General features: G+C 41.2%; 1 protein-coding gene across 4 annotated transcripts in view; it reads left to right on the forward strand.

Moving 5' to 3' along the window:
- The window catches only part of AGAP1 (ArfGAP with GTPase domain, ankyrin repeat and PH domain 1), a 395,766-nt gene that overhangs the window by 248,765 nt on the left and 124,194 nt on the right, over nucleotides 1–22,807 (forward strand). For all 4 annotated transcript variants that reach the window (XM_087731869.1, XM_087731868.1, XM_087731867.1 and 1 more), the window contains one exon: nucleotides 12,777–12,945. In XM_087731869.1, coding sequence (XP_087587995.1) covers nucleotides 12,777–12,945 — 169 coding nt within the window. The remainder of the gene's footprint in view (nucleotides 1–12,776; nucleotides 12,946–22,807) is intronic.

Below are 22,807 nucleotides of genomic sequence, written 5' to 3' on the forward strand. Positions count from 1 at the left end.
AAATTGGAGGGCGGCCAGTTGTTTCTAAACCTGTTGGTGTCATTTTGAGCTCCTGGGCAATTTTTCATTCAGGAGTGAAAAATCAAGCTTTCAATGAGATGCGGTTCCGTAGATATGCTCTGGGGCTTATAGACCTGCACATGGAACTGGCAGGAAACTTAGGCTTTAGATGGGTGGTGTCTGTGGAGTGTGGCCCCACCAATGCTGTGCTTGCACCAACTTGCTATTCCCTGTCTGCTGAATATTAGCACTTTCTCTGGCTTGACACAAGATTTCATAGTCTGAGATCCTGCCATAATAATGCTTTGCTATAGTTTCTGATGCTACATCCATGTCTCTTTTAAAAATTATTTAATAAGTTAGATGACATAGCTTCAAGGCATTTCTGCGTTCCATCAGAAATCTTGTCCCTCAGCCCTTGTGTTCTGGAGCAAGGTTTTCACTGTTCTTTTTGTGAAACTGTACAAGTCTGTCTGTCCTCTTTGGCCACTCTTAGTGCTTTTAAATTTGGGGAATTCTGCCATGAAGTAGTCCTGAAATACCTGAACTGTGTATTGGTGTTGCTCACAGAAGGGAAGCACAAATACTGCATGCCTTTGAGACAGCCATCATGGAGCTCCCGCATGTGTTGGCCAACTCTGGGTCATCAAGCAAGGAGGAGACAAGCTGCCATTGTCTGCACCCAAGTCCCTTCCTCGCTTTGTAGAAGTGCTCTATTGTTCCTGGCAGTTGCTGTGCACGTGTTAGTTTTTCATTGCCTCTTGCAGACAATAGAGTACTACTTCTCTGTAGGCTTCCCTGGAGCTGCTTAGTCTCCCCCAGAGTGAGAATCCATTGAGATTAGAGGTAATTACTTTGAGATTAGAGGTAAATCCATTGGAGATTAGCGAGAATCCATTTAAAGAAGTAATTACTAGCCTGTAATTGTTTCCCTCTATCCCCCACCATGCCCCACTCCCCCCCCCCCCCCCCCCCCCAAGAAAAAGGTACATGGCTCCGTATTTCCATTTGCTCAGACCTCCTTGCGTAGATTGGAGAGCTTTGTAACGTACTACTTTTCCCTTGGGTATATGTGGGTAGGTAGTGGTGAGGGACCATGCTCAGCTCCTAGCTGACAAGAAGCTGCTGGGGAAAACGTCATATTCTTGAGACACCTTTACTGAATCCACTCTCTACGAGTATCTAGGGTTCTGCTCATTTGTGTTAAAATCTATGACATGATTTGTATTATAAACAATGCTGGTTTAATGCTTTGTTTCTGTTGTCTTTAGCCTTCAGGGCGTCACTGCACTGCTTCTGCAATGTGTTTCCATACTGTCAATGAACTATTTATTGTCAATTAACTATTGTTAATATACCCTGCAGAGCATTTGTCACCCATCAGGCAGCAGTATGTGAGTAGCATCTTCTCTGCCCTGTGCAAACCACAGTGGGAGGAAGAGGCAGGACCAGATACTTGAATTCAATTGCACTCCTCATACAGTGTGTATAAAACTTTGTAGGCAGGAGAGTCAGAATTTCCTCTTGGGTATGGCCAAGTGAATGGGTTTTTCCCCAAACAGGACTCTGATAATGTATTTCTGGTTTGGTTTTGCTAGTTTTAGCTGTAACTGCTTGTTGCTTTTTTCACAGAAAGCCAAAGAAACTGATGAATTTTTAATACTGTGTTTGCATTGCTGTTTGGGATAATTTCTTACATTGTTTTGAAAAATCAGGACCTCATTCCTACTAACCTTCCCATTAAATAGCATGGAAGAAAAGAACTTTTGTTAACCATGTAAAGTCAGTTTCCTAAACTCATGAAAAGCCTAGCTCTAATCTGACCTGATAGTTAGATTTGGGTTATCTCAAGTATGCAGATCATTTTGGTTAGACAGAATTTTGCAGTTGTAATTCTGTGAAGCGAAAGGTGGGCTGGCCTCTAGTGGTGGCAGAAGAAGTAAATTTAGAAGATAATTTGGTCTTTCCAGGCTGTGGTTTGAGTCAGAATATAACACCTGCATTGGAAGAACCTGTTACAATATTTAATGGCTGATAGTGAGCACTGTATTAAATATTGCTTGAGATTTGGCCAGAGGTAGATCAGTTGTCTCTGTCAGATGCATTCAGTGGCGGCTCAGGCGTGAAGGCAGTGTTTTTAATATAATGTGTGCGTATTGCAGAAATCAGTACTGTCATCCTCCTTGAAAGGACTGGCTACAAAATGAAAGGTTTTGGGATGGGGAGTGAAAAATATTAGTACCTTTCTTACAGAGGAGGTGTCCCTGGAAGGGTCAGGCCTGTTTGGCAGGGCAGCATGTTGAAATGACTGCTGTATTCTGCCAGCTAAATGAGTAACTACTAATGCCACTGGGTTGACGTTTGACACAATAGCTAAATTCATTTTCTTCCTTTTCAAGAAAGTGGGGGGAAAGAAAAATGGGGAAAGAAAAATATATGTACATAAGCACCCTACTGTTTTCTGACTTGGTCATGTCAGGTTTTTTTCAAGAGCCTCAAACCTTCCAGTCCCTTGAGATGCTGAGGAGCTATGCCAATAGAAAATGGTGGGGATAATGAGAGAGAACTTTGACCTGCAGGCTTCAAAGTTCACCATAGCTACTTATTCATCTTACGCTTCTGGAGTATAGCCGTTTAGTCGATAACTAAAATTCTGGCTGACAAATTCGGTGTCAGCCTCCCCAAAGGAACCCAGGGGAATTTGTCTAGGCATCTCTTGGCTTTTAATGGCAGAATGCAATGTGCAAGGGCTCTCGAAATGTATTCACTAGGATACCTGCTGGGCAGCGTTAGATGCTGCTTCTTTATCTAAGCCTTATCCCAATGAATAGCTGATGATGTTTCACCACTGTCTGTCTTCCAGAGGGTTGCCATCATGCCACAGGTCAGTAGATGACAAAGCTTTAGCTGTGGATGTCCATTTTCTGATCCTGTATCCCCATCATCATCACTGCCCCTCATTTATGAAAAGAAAAAAAAAAAACCTGAAAACAGCTTTTTTAGGGAAGGGCTTTTTTTCCCCTTTTATATTTAATCTGTTCTAGATTTGCTTTCAAGTAAAAGCACAGCGCTGTGGCACCTTACGGGGGAAGAATAGCTTCTTAGATACAAGAGAAAGAAGGTCCGATGCCCATCATGTAAAAGCCCATCTAGAACACATGGTGTGTAAATCCCATGTACCTACACAGCAAGGTTCGTTTTTGCTTGCTGAGGTCTGTACTGCAGTAATGCTGCTCTTTAACCTTGCTCCGATCCTCACTAATCTAGTTTGCTAACCTGTGCTGAGGTGTGTAGTGATTGGGGCGGGGGAGGGAAGCCCATCTTTTAGCTCCTTGAGAAGTGTGTGGACTCACCTGGTCTGCTCAGTTCATCTGATAGTAGACACAGTTTCAAAACTCTTCCTTAAAAATATTGTTGACCGGGTGAGCAGCCTACGTGAGCTAACTGAAAGGGAGCATTAGCAATGTTGCTATCCTCAAATAAACTCAATGTATTTTTTTTAAAAAGCAACATTTCAGCCTGGTAAGGAGCCGTATCCAACACTAGGCTAAACTTTGCTCAAGAGCTTCAACAATATATTACACGGACACATCTCAGAAGGTGATACAAAACAGACCCAATTCATAGGCCTGTAAAATTCTTTGAGACTTGGGGTGGGGGACTGGGCTTTCAATTGATCTTTCTTTGCTTGGTTCTTTCCTCCAGGAAAGGCAGACTTGGTGAGAAATAGGAGGCTATTGAAAAGGTCCTCTATGTTGGTACCTGGAAGTGTTGCAGATCCATGCACTTCCCTCAGGCCCCATAATATGCAGCATTTTTCTTAGAGCTGCAGTTGAAATTTTTGAGCATTATTAGTTCTTATGAGTTTCCTGAATAATTTGAAAATGGAAAGCATGCTTGCAAGTAAAGTATTCTGTCTCTCCTCATTTTTAAGAGAACACCATACTAGCTGGGCTGTGTGGCATCTTTGAGCGTGGCCTGTCGGCAGCCGAGCTGGGTGTTGCTCTAGCCAAGGGAGCAGCGCTCGCCTTCGTGGTTATGAATAACCACCTACAGACATTGTTTCGGTTCAGCCTTATTTTCAGGGTTGCATTACCTCAGGCTGTTTAATAGCTCTGAAGTGTGTTGTTTGTGTTGCTTTAATAGAAATATTCATGCTCTTATATATTTCTAAAATACCATTGTGTATGCCCTTTTTTTTTTTTTTTTTCCTGTTTTTGCTTCGAAGGAATGTAAAGCCTGGATATTGGCTGGCTCTGACAGCCCTTCTAGCTGGCCTTTCCTATGCACAACTAATCCTCAAATCGGGCTTTAGTAAATACATATTTGAACTGACAAAAGGATATGTATATGTTGCTTTTCACATAAGATGTAGCTCTACCTCCTGAAAGAGTAGTGATCAAAGCCGATCCTACAGAGCAAAAATGAGGATGTAGTTTGACTGGTGATGAAGCTAAATCTGTCTGAAGCATGTGTAAGTTCTTACTATAGTTATTGCATCCATTAATATGCCTAAAACATTGGTTAAGATAGAAGAAATGAATTATAGGAACAGTTACAAAATATGCATATAGTAATTGCTTATTACAGTTGATGAGTTGATGCCATATTTTTTTCTGCTCACCACAACTGGCGCTCTCTGGAAGCCTTTTCATCAAAGCCATGATCAGAGCAGCATTCTCATTTTTAACGTTATTGACTTAAATTTCCCAGAGCTTTCCTTTCTTAATTCTAGCATGTTTCACTGTGAATTTATGTTGCTACTAGTGATAGCTAGAGGATAACTGACCTTTATGGAAAAAATAAGTGTTAATCATGCTGCTGTAACTTTTTTTGGTAAAGATACCAAACGTAAAACATATAACCTATGGTGTTTTAAAAGCAAAAGAGGCTTTTATAAAGTGGTATAGCTGTAGAGATCACTCATTTACTTTATAGCTTCCTGGAAAACTTCTTTATTATCTTAAAGATGTGATGGAGTGAAGGTCAGTTTGGGAGAAAAACTTAAAAATGGATGGGGAAAATAGAAGCTTAAAATGTGTTTGCCGTCCTTAAGTGAGACCTGTCATTTGGGAGAGCTGTCAAGGCAAATTATTTTCCACCCCCCCGGCTTTGTGGCTTTTCAAACTAGAAATGATCTTGCCTGAAAGTGCCATTGCACCCGCTCTGCTCAGTGAAAAATCAGACTGTAGTTACTGATGATCAGCAAGCCACCCTGTGAATTACTTCTTAAATATGTAATCCCAGTCGATGGGGAAGGAGAGGGAGACTGATTATTCACAGTAACTTCTTACAATCACTTTCGTGACTTGTTACAGATACTCACAGGTCACCAAATGCACAAACAAGGCAAATGTGAAGCATTTTTAGTTTCAAGTCCATTCATTTCAGAGGGCATGACAAGATTTATCACGTCATTAGCGTAGGATATTGTAGCAAACACAATACTGCTGTTGCAGCAGAGCTGTGCAAACTTGCGGTACGTAGTAATGAGCAGCAAACATACGTTTCAGTGTCGGGTCTACTCTCTCTTCAAAAAGGCGGGGAAGATTTTTGGTATCGGAATAAGTTGCAATTTAAATGGTAAAAGCCAAGGTATTAATTAATCACAGGGTTTTATAAAATTCGAGCTTCCTGTCCAGCAGAGCTAACTGCTGGGGATATAAATGCTTCATAAGTTACTCAGGATGGTAAAACTCTGATTTGTCTTTTACAGCAGTTCTTGTTACAAAGTCTGAATGAGAAGTGCAGTGCAGATGACAGAGTTTTCTTAAAACTTTATGAAAATGAGTGATCCATTTAAAAAAAATCCAGCATTTTGTGAAACTGCTTTTGTGTTGAAAGTGTTGCCCTAACTTCCTCCCCCGCCCCTGCGACACTGATCAAACTGATTAACACCATAGTATAGATATAGTCAATGCTTTTTATTACTGAAATGTTAATGTTCTTGATTTCCGATGCGAATAAAATAGATTCGAGATGACCTTCTTTTTGTCAGGACAGAGTGCTTTAGAGTGATCAGTGTTTTCCAGAATGCATTTTCATTCCTATGCTCTCCTCAGAAAATAACATTTCATTGCTTTTCTTAAGATTAACTATATATTATGAAGCCGAATGATATTATGCCCATATTTATATGCGAGAGGGGAGGATGGCTAATTTAACAGGAACATTTGATGAATATATTCCACTGTGGCTCATAACCTGATGGTAGGTTTGTTGCTGAGGTCCTTCCTGGGAAGGGGGGGGAAGAGGAGTTACAGACTTTTGTTTCTTCTTAGGTGTGCCTGTGGCCCCAAATGGAAACCAATCAAGGAGCGATTTATGTTCATTAAGTGCTTGTCAAAACTGAAAAATTTTCTAATCAACAGCAATCTAGCTGAGGCCCCTCAATGGCTGGGAGTGTCGCCTCCGCAGTATCGGCTATTTGCCTGTTACAACTCTAGGCTAGAAATCCGCTGATGATTACATTAGGCTAAGCTGCGAAGTAAATGAACCATGTCTTATTTAGGTGCAACTAGCTTCAGTGTAGTCCTGCCCCGCAGGGCACTTTATAGCGTTTTATGGCTTTAAAATTAGTGTAGCTTCCCATTTGCTGCAGGGTGCTGCATGTTATGCCTTTGAACTCAATAAGCAAAGGGAAGGGGGCCTTTTGTTTTTTTTCTCCCCCCTCCCTTTCTTCTTTTTGCAGTTTAGCAATTTTGTTTTGCATCTTTTCCAGACGGCATTTTGCAATAAAAATGTCTGACTGCCATGTACAGGCACAAAAGTCAAGGCTCCATCCATTTACCGGTCTGCCGGGGGTTTGGGGGTTTTGGTCTGGTTTGAGGGGAAGGGGATTGGGTTTTGTTTTTTGGAAGCAGTTGTTGCTGAGGGTGAACAATAGGTTTTGTGAGTCCAGTAGGTCAGCTCACGAATTTGGAATTGTGTTTCAAAAAATATGCCACCCACAGTCTTTAAAATGTCATCCAGAGGTGCAGCCATAAACTTTCCTTTCCATAATAATTTTTATTTCACCTCAGATCAAGAAACACTATCTCAACCTCAGTAAGCTAAGCCTTAGGAGTGTTTTGTCTGATTGAATGGTGGGGAAAAACTAGCACGAAATGAAGGTGTTTTTCTCGGAAGCTCAGTGTAAACCAGGGACAGATCTGGGAAGGATACTGCGACTGGACCAGTTCCTAGCATTGGAAAAACTGGCTGCTTCTGAGAGATTTTAATGGCTCAAAATGAGAAAAAGTGTGACATTCGTACTCGTGTACCATTAAAGATGCGGAAAGGCATTGTTCTCTGAGAGTCTGTCTTGCTTGGTATGTTGTGCATTGGAAAAGGGTGGCAGTGGGACAGGTACATGGTGGAAGAAACACATGGGGAGGCTCTCTAGGAGAGATTTTTTTTTTTTTTTTTAATATATGCTAATGTTAAGCCACATGGCAGTCCTGAGATGAAGGGTTTTGATGTGAGCTTTGAGTCCTGTTCACCAAGTGCCATGATGTGTAAGACGTAACTTCAGCGAAGGGGATTTCTGTGCAAGGTAGCTTTATCCACTGAGAGCTATCCAATCCTCTGTCCAACCGAGCCCAGCCACAGGAGACCCTAATTGCTGTCTTCTACAGCTTGATCCTTCTGTCTTCTTGGTGAGGTTTCTTGGCCAAGAAGACTAGGTTGCAGCATTAGCCTTTTCACGGGAATCCCAGGACAGAAGTACAGCCCAAAGCAGTTCAATCAGAAGGAGTCGGACTCCATCTTTGGTTGCTGCTGGAGCAGAACTGAACTTGCCTGTGCAGGCAGGCTGCCAGGACTTGCCCGCTCGGGTGCTTCAGTGCAGCGGAAACCTGGCTGAGTAAAATGGTTCAGCTCTCATTCTTCATGGACTTGTTTTCCGTTACCTTGGAAAATACTTTGCAGTTGTGCAAATCAAGAGGAAAATACCTACCTTAAGGACAGAAGGATTTGCATGCAGGCAGATATACAGAAAAGTATGGGGAATTTAGCTCTCATGGTACTAACTGATAAATATTCAGTAACTCAGCATTCATACGCATTTTCTTGCTTAATACGCTGCTAATGAAATACTGTGGTTTTGAAATACAACCTAGGTAGTAGGAGAGGCATTTGTGTGTGTCTCTGTGTGTGTGACACAGATGACCGTCTCTTGTATTAAAGATATTGGAAAATCCTCAAACTCTGTAATGTTTTTGATATCCAGAGTGTTACATACCTAACATGGGCCTCATCTTTAACTTCAGGATCATTCTAGGGAGGAACCATACTGCCACCCTCTGTGGTCCTTCAGCGAAGTATCTGAGATATCTGTAGTAGACTTGGATGGTGTGAGTTTGAGTCACAGCTTCATGGAAGCAGCAACCAGCACTTTCTTCTGCCTTTCCCTCCATCTCATCCGTATGTCCTTCCTTCCCTGAAAAAGGGGCCAAGCAGGCAGCAGCAGCACTAAGCGTGGCTGTGGAAAAAGAGATGTTTGACTGTTGTCCTCAGTCTTCTCAGCTGGGAGATAGTAGGCAGCTAACTGGAAGCATCATGTAAGTCTGGGTTCAGCTTGCGGGCCTTGGTGGAGTATCTTCTCTGGCTTCAGGGGCAATCAGAAGCCATTGCAATGTATGGCAGCAAGTTTAACAACCCCTGGCATTTGAAAACAAAAGGGGCCCCCCAAAACAGTAGTGTTTCTTTTTGGTAGGTCTGTTTAGAAAACAACATCATACCCATTTACTCAATTTGCATGTCTGAAAGGCTTCTGTTCAGTTAATTGGTTAAATTAATTTCTGCTGTTGTAAATGGAGAGCTGTATTAAGAGCAGAACTAAAGTAATTTTACTTTACGTTATTCTGTGTCATGGCACATCATTTCTTTCTTACTCAAGGCAATTCATTTTGTGGTGCTGCCAAATAATATTTTGTGTCATCTTCAGTCAATGTAGCTTTTACGATTTTCGCTGATATTTTAACAGTTTATTTAGTCCTCTAGATAATGGTCAATGGCCTTGAGTAGTCAAATTAACACCTCAGCAGCACTATATTTGAGCAAACTGCTAACGGTAACCTCAGGATGAAAAGCAATGAGAATCAATATAGCGAGCATATTTTTAGGGATTATTGATTGATTGATGCGTTCTGGCCTTAACTGGAAGAGGCAGCATTGCCCCACAGCTGACTAAGATTAAGTTGCCAGTTACTGATAACTGCAGGCTGTTACCTGCATGGTATTTCATGAGCTTGGAGATTAGATGGAGACCTTTTATAGTCCTTAGCTGAAGAAACCGTGGTGTTCGCAGGGTCTGTAATGCCGACCTGGCTGCAGGAAAACACTACGCTCTTCTCCGGCTCATACCAGCCATTGCCGTGAGAACTGGAGACAACGCTGATTTGATTCAGCGCTGCCTGTTATTCCTGGAGGGATCTATTTGGGACAACTGAGGCACTAATGGCTTGTCTCCCCCCCGCCCCGGCCTCCGAAGGCAGCTCCACAGAAGGTGGGAGCCATGTTAAGCTGTGCTGCTGTCAGCAAGCTGAGAGCTGTGGGTCTCCCTGCCACAACTCTCAATTGCTAGCAGGTTTCTCTCATTGCACCTCATTTGCATCTGGGACATCAATTAGCATGTTTGTTGAGGCTAATTGAATGAAACTCAATCATAGCTCTTAATTGCTTGACTATGTGAAAAGAAATCACATTAATGCAGCTAATTAAGTGTATGGCAATAGATGCAACATAATTAGGAGCGAAATGTAAAAAACAAGCGATGGTGAAGGTGCAAGCGCAGGGGTGTGGGGGACTGGGGCGCTGGCTTCTCCTGTTATCCACACGTTTCGGGAGGGTTCCCTTTCCTTTGCCGCTTGCTTTTTTTTTTTTTTTTTCCTTTCTGCATTGCTGAATGATGAACATGGACAAGTTGAGAAGAAAAATGCAAATGGATTTGCAATTACTACTTTTTCAAGCTGTTGAGGGGCAGAAGATGGCACTTCTGGGGTGGCCCGCTGTTGAGTGGGCTCTAGGGACTTGTTAAGTGCTGTTTAAAAGTACTTGGCTTTGAATTACCCTCATGCCTTGTTAAAGGGTTTTTTCCCCTTTTTTCTTGGATCAGCATTTTCTACAACTAACATCTAGGGGAGTTATATCTGTAACATTTGCATATCAAAATCAGGCTTGCTGTCTTCTCTTTAACACAGCATATTCCAGATGACAGCAAGACCCTCATCTGTTCTAATCCGATCAAACCCTCCATTGCGCTTCTGAAGCCGCGACATTAGTTTGTAGTTTTAACTTTTATTCCCCAAGTGCAGATCTGAAGGAGTGTGTGTGGGGGTGGATGCTCCGCTAACTGGAAACTTGGTGCTTGCCTCTCGTCCCGGGGGAAATGCAGAGATTATCGCTATGCATCTTGCGCACAATGAAAGAGTCTTTATTATTTACATTTGATATATCCCTATAAATATTTAAGCTGACATTAATACCTATGTGGCATCTGTTGTGTTTGGGCACTTTCGTATAATAACGGTATGGCTACAGCGCATTTATTTCCTGTTTGCCAACATTCAGTTACTCTCTCAAATGGTTTATAGCTCACCTACGTCTGGTTTACTCTCAATTAAAAGGGCTTTAATAATGCCCTGTCACATCTCACAAGTTGGCAGGGTAGCAGGGAAATCGTACACGCTATTCATCTGAAGAATTTGGAATAAACACTTCCTTCTCAAATTTAAATGGCGTACACTGGTTGTTGTACGTTAAATAAAATGTGTCTATTAAAAAGAGTACATGCTGAGGTTTAGTCACTATCTGATTAAGCCTCATTTTAGAGCCCATAAGCAATAAATGCTCAATTATGTTCTGCTTATTGTATTTTAATTTGTGAATAACTGACACTGAACAAGAAAGTTATGCCAACTTGATAATTTATGGATGAAACCGTTTCGTTCATTTCTGTCTAACACCTAGTGAATGAATTTTTATTAATGGGTTGCCTTTGTTTCTTTCGGCAGCAGAGCTCTGTGTCCTCTCCCCACGAATTGTTCAGACCCCCCCCTTTTTACTGTTAATAATTCTCAAACAGCTGAGGGGAAAAAAAGCTGGTGTGATAGCTTAGTTTTGGGGGTTTTATCACAGATTAATGTTAGCTGTGAAGAAATGAATGCTGATCCAGTAGCAGATTGATTTGTTTTGAGTGGAATATATAATTTGTATTGTAAAAACTGTCAAAGGCGGAAGGATTTTTGTGAACAAGCTGATTGCTCCCTGTATTGTGGCAGCAGTGATGTAGATCTCAGGTACGCTTTTAGTCCATTCAGGTATTTGCTTGTAAAATTGATGCTCTGATGGTGTACTGCAGCTTTGGAACTGACCTAATTAATATTGGTAGTCTTTCATGTAACACCTTGTAATCTGGCCACTTGGACAACTGGAAGTTATGTCTTTGCTGGCAAGTCTCTGCTCGTGCAGGTGCCCACAGCATCACCTGGGCCTCTATAAGTTGATCAAGTTCTGTCTGAAAAGGAATTCTCTGCATAGAAGATTGCTCAAGAATACCATTCCCTTGGTTTCCAGTTTAACTCAAGAGCCTAAGTCCAGATCTTTTCCCAGTCTTTAGTTCAAATTGCTGTTTTCCTCTTGGGGTGTGTATACCCAGACGTATTTTTGTGCAATGCTCATACCCCTTTTCACCCTTGATTTAGCTATGCTGTGCAACCCGTCTCACGTGACTTCTCATAAGATACAGTATGTATCTTTCTTTTAGCGTCCTCATAGTTTTTACAGATTAAATTATTTTTTGCGGGATACAAGTAACCACAACCCTGTCTACCAGGAGATGAAAACTTTGGTGTCTTGCGTACTGGCTTTAACATTAACCATCTCTACTGGAAGTACCTCTTCTGATGTATCCCAGGGTTGCAGCCTCAGTGGCTATCTCACCTTAATTAATTGCCATTTGCCCTCTGATAAAGACACCCATGTCCATTTGCTTTTCTGTTTTCATGTGAAGCAGCCCATGGATAATTTAGGGAATGGCTTTGAAGCTGGAAAGCAGAATCTCAACAGCCTGTTTTTCCAGAAGCTTTTTACTGTTTGAAGAACTTTCTCATGGATTTCTTGGGAAGGGCTGGCTTGGCTCCAGTTAGTTGACTGCTGTCTTTCCACAGCTGACTGGGTTTGCTTATTTCCTCTTTGTGGGCATTCCAAAAAAGAATTAGGAAAATCCTTTTCCACCTCTGGCTTCCAGCTTTTAATGTGTTTACTCTAATCAGACACAATTTGCATAATTTTTTCCCTTCTATGATTGGGGGGGGGGGGGGGGGGGGAAGGATCATATTCCAAGAAAACAATGTTGTAATTGCAGAAACCTTACCAGGCAGTGAGTGGCCTTTCATAACTTTTGTGCCTGCCAACCAATTTTGGCCAAGTTTGAGGGAGAAAGAGATGCATAAAATGTTGGCAGAGAAGAGACACGAGTAAGTGCTCATGAGAGACAGTCAGCCTTGTCTTCTCCTTCTCTTTGGGACCTGCTAGCTGGTGAACTCCTACACGTGGCTCAGAATCAGCCTGGTTGTGAGTTGAGGACGTATTGGAAAGCTCAAGACTTTTGTGAGTATTTTTAGTGAGAAGTGTGGAAGGGATTATCAAGAAAATGGAAGGAAGGGGAAAACCATATGCTGGGTGCTGGCAGATGATGTAGGACAAAAGTCTTATGAAAGCACGTTTCATTAGTTCTATTGCTTACAGAACTACTTGTTTGATATTGGGTTTTGCATTATTTTCCCTCTTACCAGGACTATATGCAGAACGTTCACGGGAAAGAAATAGACTTGCTGAGAACCACTGTGAAAGTCCCTGGGAAGAGGCCACCCCGAGCTACGTCAGCGTGTGCACCGATTTCCAGTCCCAAAACAAACGGCCTTTCCAAGGACATGAGCAGTTTACACATCTCGCCAAATTCAGGTAAGAGAATGCCATGCTAGGCAAAAAAAGTGAAGGACTGCATTTCCAATTGCCCATAGGCAATTGTCATGTGCTACTGGGATGGAGATGATACCTAGTAATAATTTACAAATCCAAATAACCACTGGTGTGTAACTTTTTAAGGCCTGACTGCTGATCTGTCCTCCATGAGATATTCTGTTTCTGAGTAACCTTCAACATCTGTCTCTTTATACTTGTTATCTTATACCTGCCAAAACCCTACATAGTGTCACAGAAATCAACATTTGTGAAGAATTGCTGCTGCCTTACAACTGATCTGTTAGGTCTAATACTTTGGAAAAACAGGAGATTTTTGGAAGGGCTTTTTTTGGCTTCCTGGTGGGATCCACAGCACTTCTTTCCACCTTTAGAAAGATGCATAATTTTGGACTTTCCAACAGCAAGATTCTTCTGTAGAAAGCTATTTTAGTTTGTTTATGGAAGTAGTTTATAGCTCCTTGTGAGCTCTAAACAAAGAAGTTTATTGTTCACTGAAGTGCTTGTCCATACAGCTAAATGGATTTAAAAAATTGCATTAAGGAAAGACATTTAAGACCATTTATCTTGTAAAACGCACAGCTTATACAAAGCTCATAATGGTATAGTGTTGGTATGAAAGTTTTGTCAGCATGTTTAGGATGGCATCCATAAAGTGCTGAGTGCCTTTTGCATTTATGATTAACGTAGACACCTCCAGCATGTGCCAACAAAACCATCCAAACGTACTGTTGTCCCTATGTAATATGCACTACACAGGTAGGATGAGCAACCACAGGAAGGAACTTGGTCACCCTGCTATTCAGGTGTCTTCTCTTGGATAGTAATAATTATCTTGTGCTTCCAGTCAAGATGCAATTCCCTGCGTTTTTGCAATGCACATTCCTCTGTTATTAGGGGAAGAGGGAGAAGGATTTTCCTTCCAACTGTGGATGCTGCTTGTTGAGATGAATGTTTAAAAAATGAAGGGGGGGGGGGGGGGAAAAGTGCCTTGTGGCTTTACAGTGGTGCCACTGAGCAGATACCCTGGAGATCTTGTGTGGCATGTTACATTAGTTTGGCTGGGGACTTGAAATGTCTGAAGCCATGATTTCCTCAGACTCTCTTTCAAGTTGTAACCTACCCCTCGAGAGGCACAAAGCTGGCATTGTCACTGGAAGAGTTCATAGGAGAAAATTATTCATGGTTGGTTTGTTTTTTCCATTTTGCTATTTAATTTAGATGACTGGGGGGGGGGGGTGTTTTTCCACATATTCTGTAATTTAGGGAAGAAAAGTGCTGGACTGAGTCAGTAAACCAGCGGTAAGACATTTAAATAAGAGATTTCTGCTTTTAAGACAGTTGAAATTCTATGATTCTATGAACACAGGCAAAAATTACTTGATTGCTCCAGAGAAGTACGTTTCAGAAAACATATTCAGAGATACATACTAATATAGAGCTTATAACATGGAATTTACATGTTATGGCATATGCCTTAGGTTGCCAGGTCAGAGGGAAACAGCTTGTACATGACTTTAATGAAATGTGCAATATTAGTTTTGTTTCAGGACTCTCTGCATGTATAATGCTTTTTTACATGAAACTGTGCAGTAGGCGGCTCTCTCTGGCAGTGGTGGTAGCCACTGTGAATATATCCCGGCTAGCCTGAGGTTTTATCGCACAGCAATTGCTTTAAAAGAGAAGAGTTAATTATGCTAGAAAGTGCAAATGCCTGGAAAACAGCTCTGCTTTTAGATAGTGTTTTTCAAACAACATGGTGGTAATAGTTGGAGCTGCTGTCCTCTCTTTTGGCTTCTTTATCATTGTGCTTAGAAATACTGAAAGACTTTTCTGTTGTTGATGTGTGGTTACCACAGCTCAAGAGATCTACTGTGGTTAAGTCTTAAAATAATTAATGCCCTTCTAATGTATGAGAGAGTTGTATCCAAGGGAAGTTGAACCTGATTGCTCTATCATTACCCACTTGAATACCTTCGTCTCCCCTCTCACGCAGCTGGGATGCTACACTGATCCTTCTTCAATTTTAAGCAAGTTCTTGAACTGCTTATCTTTGCATGGCGCTCGTCCCACAGATAAAGCAAGCGTTGACGTCTTAATTATATTACCCCTATAGCTGGCTGGAAGCATAACAGTTTTGAAGCATCTTTATAACTTGCTGGGGGAGGAGGTGAAGACAGGCTGGACTGAACAGCTTTACGCTCTACATGGCAGCCAGCCAGCCTGTTCATACCTTGCTACCTGCTGTCTCGTGCCCACTTTAGGCATCAGCGGGTATGGAAGGGGGATGTCTAAGGTTTTGGTGTGAGAGGAGGGTCAGTGAAGATGCGCACATCTCTGTAAGGTTATATTTCATTAGTTCAGCTGCATACACAGCGAGTAGTTTCAGACCTGCTGTAGTATTTTCCCTTGCACCATTGCTTCTGAAATCCAGGTCAGTGCATTCAGCGCATTATCAGCCATGGTATCTCTTCTTTGGGTTTCTTCTTCACAGAATTTGTTTCTTCTGAAGAAGCTGCCTTCATTGAATCTTTCTAACTTACAGGCCACATTTGAGGTTTGTCTGGTTTTTGCGTTACTGGAGAGAATGACCAGCAGCAGCAGGACAGACCTTTTTTAGAAAGCTGATTGATCCAAGCAGTGGTTACTCAGTTAAAAACAAAAGAAAGAACTGCTAATCAGTAAAGTATTACTTTAAAAAAAAAGAAATAAAAATGAAAAAAAAATAGTAGTACAACAAACTGGATCTGGGAAATAACTGTCAGCAGCTCAGCTGTGCATCAGTCCATATGTCACTCTCAATACTCTGGTGTTCAGGTAAGACTGAAGAGCTGCATTGCAGAGAGTGATTTTAAAATATTAGAGGAGTATTAGTATTGTAACAAAGACACTGTGACAAGCTGTTGCCTGGCTTGTTAGTCTGCACTTTCATGTGGTCAAGTATATTGACAGTGTTTTTTATGCAGAGGGTCACGGCTTCTGTTGGATGGGACACCCGTAGGTATTCAGCGCTCAGCTGCTGGAGCGCCAGGAGGACTTCTGGTATCTCTGCAGTTGTCTGTCATGCAACTGAAAACATTTGCAAATTATCCCTTGCAGGCTGTGGTGCTGTCTCAGAGCTTTTTCTCAGTTGTTAGTGCTGGCAAAATGTTGTCTCCATCTTGAGCGATGGTTTAAAATTGATCGCAGGGCTGAAATTGTCTGTTACTATGTTTTCATTGGGAGGTTTCTGTATATGGACCTGCTGTTCGGAGGAGGTTTGGACCAAGCACAGAAAGAATAGGCACTTGCTATTTTTATTTTTAGGCATGCAAATACACTGCATTCTCACTGCTTCACATGTTACATCTTCCCCAATACAGTGATGTTTTCTGTTCTTCTGTGCTTTTGCCAGTGCAGACTTGGTACCTGGAATAATATTCTCCATGCTTAGAAGTGAGGACAGTATTCCATTTAATTGTTTGATGTGGTCAGCAACAGACTAATTTTCCTTCTGCTGTTACATAATTGTCTACAGTTTAGTGAAAAAGCTAAGATATTAAAAGAATACCACTGCTCAATTAAAATGTCACGTTTAAGATTCCCCCTGGAAGTAGAATTCATCGTCTTTGCTTATACATGGTGATAGCACAGGCCCACTAAAAGCACTTCTCGGCTGAGATTACCTGTTTTCCACTAACTTGTGTTCCTAGAAATGTCTGAACTTATTTTCATTCAAGCATCAAAAACAAAAAAGTCAATGCATTTTTATGGTTGAAACAGTCAAATAATGCTTATCTTAAATGATGTCTTCGTTTGAAGACATCAATGGTCTGTTACTAAACACTGTTCAGAAGCTGCCCCCTAAGTATGGGTTTCAGTGCCAACTTTGCCGATAAATATATGTATTAGGTGTCTGTTTGATTGCCTGTAACTGACATGTTTTAAATTCATTCTTTCACAATTGCCCAACAGATAATTTTCTTTGTCTCTTAGTGGAATTTCTTGTATTTTGGGTAGATGCCAGTGCATCAGCTGGTCTGATAGGGAGGCAAAGCCTCTTGCCTATCAACTGGTGGGTTGTAAAATACGTGCCATGGGGATGCCATCTCAGAGATTGGTGCCCTTCAGCATAGGTGTCAGGGATAGCATGTGGACAGACTCGGAATAGCTTGGGTCAGGGAATAGGAGCAGTCATCTCACAAGAGGCACTTTGGGGACAGCTTTTCTCTTCTAGCTCCCACTTGATTTCTGAAGGGATGATCATTGATACCTTGTGTCTCTGCGAGGCAGGGCTTGCTGCTAGAAGGCACAACACTGTCCATAAGAGAGCTCAAAATTTAATTCAGTGTCTCTTCTAATCCCCACCTTGGTCTGTGAAGCAATACGGCAGCTTGAGCTCTTCTTTCTTATCACCTTCCTTCTCTAAAGCCTTCTTGGACCTAAGTGATGGCTTGCATCAAACACCTTCAGTCTCTTCCTCCCCCAAGTTTAAGCCTAGTCAAGATCTTCCCCAAGGTGCTTCCTGTAGCATTGCTATGAGAAGAATCAAAGGAATTAGACTAATCAGGGAGGTGTTGTGAATTCAAGAGGGATATACTCAGTTATTTGGTAATACGATTTATAACAGCCAAGCAGTAAGTGAAATTTCTATCTGCTAGATCTAGTTGATGTAGATGTCACATGCAGAAGAAAAAGTTTAAAAGCACGTCACTCCTAGCACGTTGAATTTAGTCGTGCTTTGCGGCACTTCTTGCCTGAACAAGATTGTTTTTCTGGTTTTAAAGACTGTTTGATAAATACAGACATATAATTATCATCTCTGTGACAGCTATCCAGATCTCTAAATATGTGTACATCCCAAATATCTGGAAGCAATATCTCTGGGAAATAATAATCTTAACAAAAAAAGCCAAGTTCTAGTCCTTCTTGAGAGTTTCCATTTCAGAGATCTAAAAAAAAAAATGCAGACCTATGTAAGAATTTATGAAAGAAAAAAATCCAAGATTACTTCTTCCTGCTGGGCTTACACATGGGCACAAGAGCTGGGAAAACGACTTTTCAGTTGATGTGTGTAGTCATGGTAGGACAGTAACCAAACTGGAAGTGAAACAGCAGTGCGAAAAAGGAGTATTTTCTGTACTTTGTCAAGAAACAGACAAATGAGTAGTAGGTAAGGCTGTTTCTGCTGTTGCAAACCTAGTCACCTTGGCTGGAAAAACGTTGGTTTTTCTCTCCCTAGAAGTTTTGCCATGACACTTTAAAAGTTAAAGCAGGTCTCTGGGCTTTCCTGGGTTTTTGGAGGTGCAATTTGGGGTTTATCCTGTAAGAACTGGGATTCTGTGTGGCCGCTTCTCCCAGGCAATACAGAGAGTTGGAGGATTGTTTTGATTTTGTTACATGAAGGCTTTAAGTAACAGATTTTTAACTGTGGCATTATGGAACGTGCTCGTACTTGAATGCTAGCTTCGTAGGAATCTCTGAGTTGGGGGAAATGGAAGTTTGTTCCCTTTAATCTAAAGTTATGTGACTTTTGTGGTGTCTTAAATCAAAGTTGTTGAATGATGGTTAAGTAACTTAAATTTGAATTAAATTTACATGGCAGTGAACATAATTCTGTTGATGTGTCTCAGTTGGAAGTACTTCAGAAAAGGGTAACTTCTGGACTTGCTCAGTTCCAACTTTATCTAATAGCTGGTAGCACATTGCAGCAATGTCGTAAGGGCCAGCAGTCCTCTAAATCAGCCACTGGCCAAGTCTCTGTGCCTTTTAGAAGCTGACTCAGTTCTTGCTGACTTTGGAGCAGGAGAAGGTCTGGGTTTCAATTACTCCCAGGTTGGGTTGAAGTTGAGCTGGTGACCTGAACGTGAACTTACTCCTGAAATCTCTCCCAGGAGTCATTTATTTCTTCTCTTCTACAAACAAGCCAAAGCCTGAGCTGCAGCAAGAGCCACTGATATAGAAAGTTCACATCTAAAAATAGCTTATGGTGTAGAGATAAATTGTTTCCTGATTAACACTTCATTTAAATAATTTGGTGCTATTAAATTTACTTACAATAGTGACTGTACAGTATGTGAAGTATCCTAAAATGTGTTAGCTACATAGCCATCGTTAAGTATGCTAAAGGTTGTTATCTGCTAACTGTGTGTGACACTTCAGACATGTTATAAGAGTGTCATCTTCACATTTTTATAAATGTGAGTTTTCTATCTGTTACTAATTGTGATAATCTATCAAATCAATGCAGTGGTCATTAAGTAATCTTATTTTACACTGAAGTGCTTGGAATCAGGCTGAGTTGGAATGGACTGCCTTCCAGATTTTTCTTTTAAAAAGGTAGAGAATTGATGTTTCAATTAGATGGGTATACCTTCAAAGTAAGATTTCTGACATGGTGTCTTTAGATTCTAATACCTGTCTAATAATTCTGTTCTTTAAACACTGCTTTTTTTTTTTTTTTTTTTTTTTTTTTTTCTTCCTTTTAAGCCTAACTTATACCTACAGCCTTACCTGTTACGTTGGGTAGCCATTTTCCACAATATCTGAATTAATAGCTGCTGAGTCCGGAGAGAGCCAGTACCCTCTGAAGTGTTGTGTGCCATATGCAGGAGGGGAAGTATGATGAAAAACTGTGGGTAGGATCACTCCTCTGTTCTGATGCATTGTGAATTCAAGTCTCAATCCAAAGTATACTAAATTAATCAGTATTTTCATAGATCATGTATTAGTCTTTTTTTAATTGGAGGTTACTGTGAGGATTCAGATGTTATGATCAGGCTGGTGATGAATAAAAATGTATCAAGCCAAGAGCATAGGCAATTGCTCCAAAGCCTATAGGTCTTGTATGCCTTTGCAAATATATGCAGAACTGAGTCCTAAATGCTTGAATCTTCTCCGAAGTCCTTGTTTGTAGGTGACTGAGGTTGTGTACCAGAGCAGTGTGTGACTTGACAGTGCCATGTTTTATCTGGTGGAATTCCCACAAGGCGAGAGGTTGGTAGTTAGTAGTTATTTGCTACTAATTCTGTAGTCTAATGTGGTACATGAAATGACTTGACTTAACGTGAAACATTTTCCGCGCTTCAACTTAAGCGTGAGTTTTACGGTTTTGCCACAGATCACAAATGCAAGTTTGTGACTTACTTTTGTCATTAATCACCAAGTCAATTTTCCATTTGATTGGGTTTGCTGTTAGTTCAGTGATATACAGCTGTAGCAAATGAAAGGAGAAATTGTCAGTTTGCTCATTTCAAAGGAAAAAAAAGCCCGATTTTAAGTGCATTGGAGATTTCCCTTTCATCCCACTAGAGGGGGATCCCTCAAGGTCGTCTTCTCCAGTTCCTTTGGACTGGGATTTGCCCTTTCCAGAACTAGAGAGAAATAAACTTTCAGTGTTAGTACCCTATATTCCTTCATGTTGGGAAAAAAGGAGTAGGGCAAATATTAGAGTTAATGAAATAAATATTTGATTAAAACACTGCATTTGTTAAATATTGAAAAAAAATGAGTTTGTTTAGATTTTCTCTTCAGGGAAAGAAGGAAACAACAAAGTGTCTTACAATTCTTTCTTGAGGTGGGGAAATGGTGCTCATCTCTAATGATGATTAGGTCGATAAAGGGTAGAAATGTGTCATGAAGCTTCAGGCAGATGACTGTAGATGACGGACAAGATGCAGTCGATGCTGCCCAGCCTGCGCCTGTTTCACTCTGGTTGATTTTCATGCCTCCGTTGCACTGTGTCCTGAATAAAATCACAGATCTGTCTTGTCCACCCGATGCAATCTCACCGAGTTTTTGACAGTTACACGTTGTAATACTAACCGGTTGGATGTTAAGACCTTTGCAGAATTGCTCGTTCTTTTTCCCCCAGTGATTTTAAAATATTAAAGCCATCAGGAGGGTTGAAGCTGATTTACCAAAAGGGAAAAAAAATTCACAAATGTGTTTTGAGTATTGAACTGCCGTTGACATCTAAAGTCCCAACCATGCTGTTTTCCTCCACACTCCAGCAATCAGGACATCCAGCAAACCCATAAAAAACCAAACTAATAGCATGAATATTCAGTGACCTAGAATACTAATTATTGTCATGAATATTAATGTGATCGGACTTGCTTTTTCCTCTTCTCTTTCTCTCTGGCTCTTTTTTTTTTTTTTTTTCTCCCCACTCAGCCAGCTCTAAAGATGGACCATAATGAGAGCATTTAAGAGAGAGAGCGCTCTCCGCCGTGACAGGGACCGGGGTAATAAGGAGAGCTTGATTAACGTGGTGCACTTGGGGGAGAGATGAGAAGATTCACGTGGGCCTGTTGTGGGGGAGGCAATGAGGCACCGGCGGCTGTGTTGCTGCTCCCTCAGATTAATGAGGCCTAAGAGTGCATTAGGAACAGTGACAAAGGTTTGATCTAATGGGCTCAGTCATTTTTCCTTTGAGTGACAGACGCACAGAAGTAATTGGCTGTGCAGAATGGCAGCTCATTGGCAGTACTTAAGGATACATTATCCCCGTTGTGTGGCCCGCAGAGGCTGTTTATCAAAACTGCTCGCACTGCAGACATGCATTCACTTAGCTGCTGTTACAGTGGCAATAGCTATTAAAAAAAAAAAAAAAGTCATCTCGCATTCGTATCTATTGTCTCTTTTTTGAAAATAAAGTTTCTTTGTTCCATTTTCTTAGGAGTCTGGAGGATATTTGAATACCAGCAGTCATCCCTCCCCATCCCAAAGAGGCTCTGGTTGCAGCTCACAGGGTTTGGGGAGGTTTGTAGGCTCGTGGAAAGCTCCCAAAGTTAGTTCAGTTAATCTTACCGGGTTTTAATGTAGATCCAGTGCACAGGTAAGACACCCTCCCTCCTCCAATTTCATTATTAATAACTTCCACAGACAGTCAAAGGGATTAGGAAGCACTTTACATCTTTTGCCTCAGGCCCCTACACATGCTTCGCTTTACATGCGAGCAGCATAATACCTTGGAATTATTTGATTTTGCACTGTGATTTTTTGCAAAGTTAAATTCACAATTGTTAACAGGATTCGCAAACAAATAACAGCATACAAAGTATAACATTTGCTGGTGTAAAATGATCACCTCCGGGTCTTAAAGATGCAGTCCCTTAATAAGCAGTTAACCTCAATCAGGACTTGCCCAGAAAGCGAAGCATACCTTATTTATTACTGTTATTTGTTAAAACTACTGAAAAAATAGTAATATGCCTGCTGGGAAAGGAAAGGACACTTTGATCCCAGCAGAATAAATAGTCTGGCATCTTCAGCAGAAGCCTTTGGTGAAGATCTTGTGTTTAACTTTCTTTTAGAAGAGATGTCTCCTCTGTTAACTTAATTTTCCTCCACACTTGCTGTGTTGGTTTGGCATGCTCTGAGAATAATAGCTTTTCTCGTTATACTCCCAGCATCATGTCCTTCACTGCCAGGATATTTCTTGGCATTGCCTTGTTTGTTCATTAGTATTGACCCTTCTCGGTTTGTACACTACTAATCAAGCCCAGTTCGCAGAGGCTGCCCTGCCAGGCTCTGAGATGGAAGGTCTTCCTCTATTAATAGCTGCTTATCTTCAGGAAATTTGTTCAGATAATAAATGCTTCTCAAAAAAAAATCATAAAAATAAGTTAAACCCACAAGGAAGTCGTCTCCTACAGTACTGAAAATTATTGTCAGTGTCTTGAAGGAGAGTTTTAATACTGGAACCAGTGCATTTTGGAAAGGTACTGTCATCTCACTCTTTCTTGTTCCATGTACGAGTAACCTCAAGTTATTTTAGGTCCCTGATAAGGCAGAATAGGCTTATCCTGATAACTCTGATAAGGCAGAAACGATGTGCTGTTTGCACACTGCCATCAGATTG

This window comes from Nipponia nippon, unplaced genomic scaffold, assembly GCF_047370975.1.
Source record: "Nipponia nippon isolate SJK-2023a ecotype South Korea unplaced genomic scaffold, ASM4737097v1 scaffold_5, whole genome shotgun sequence".
NCBI classification, from domain to species: Eukaryota; Metazoa; Chordata; class Aves; order Pelecaniformes; family Threskiornithidae; genus Nipponia; species Nipponia nippon.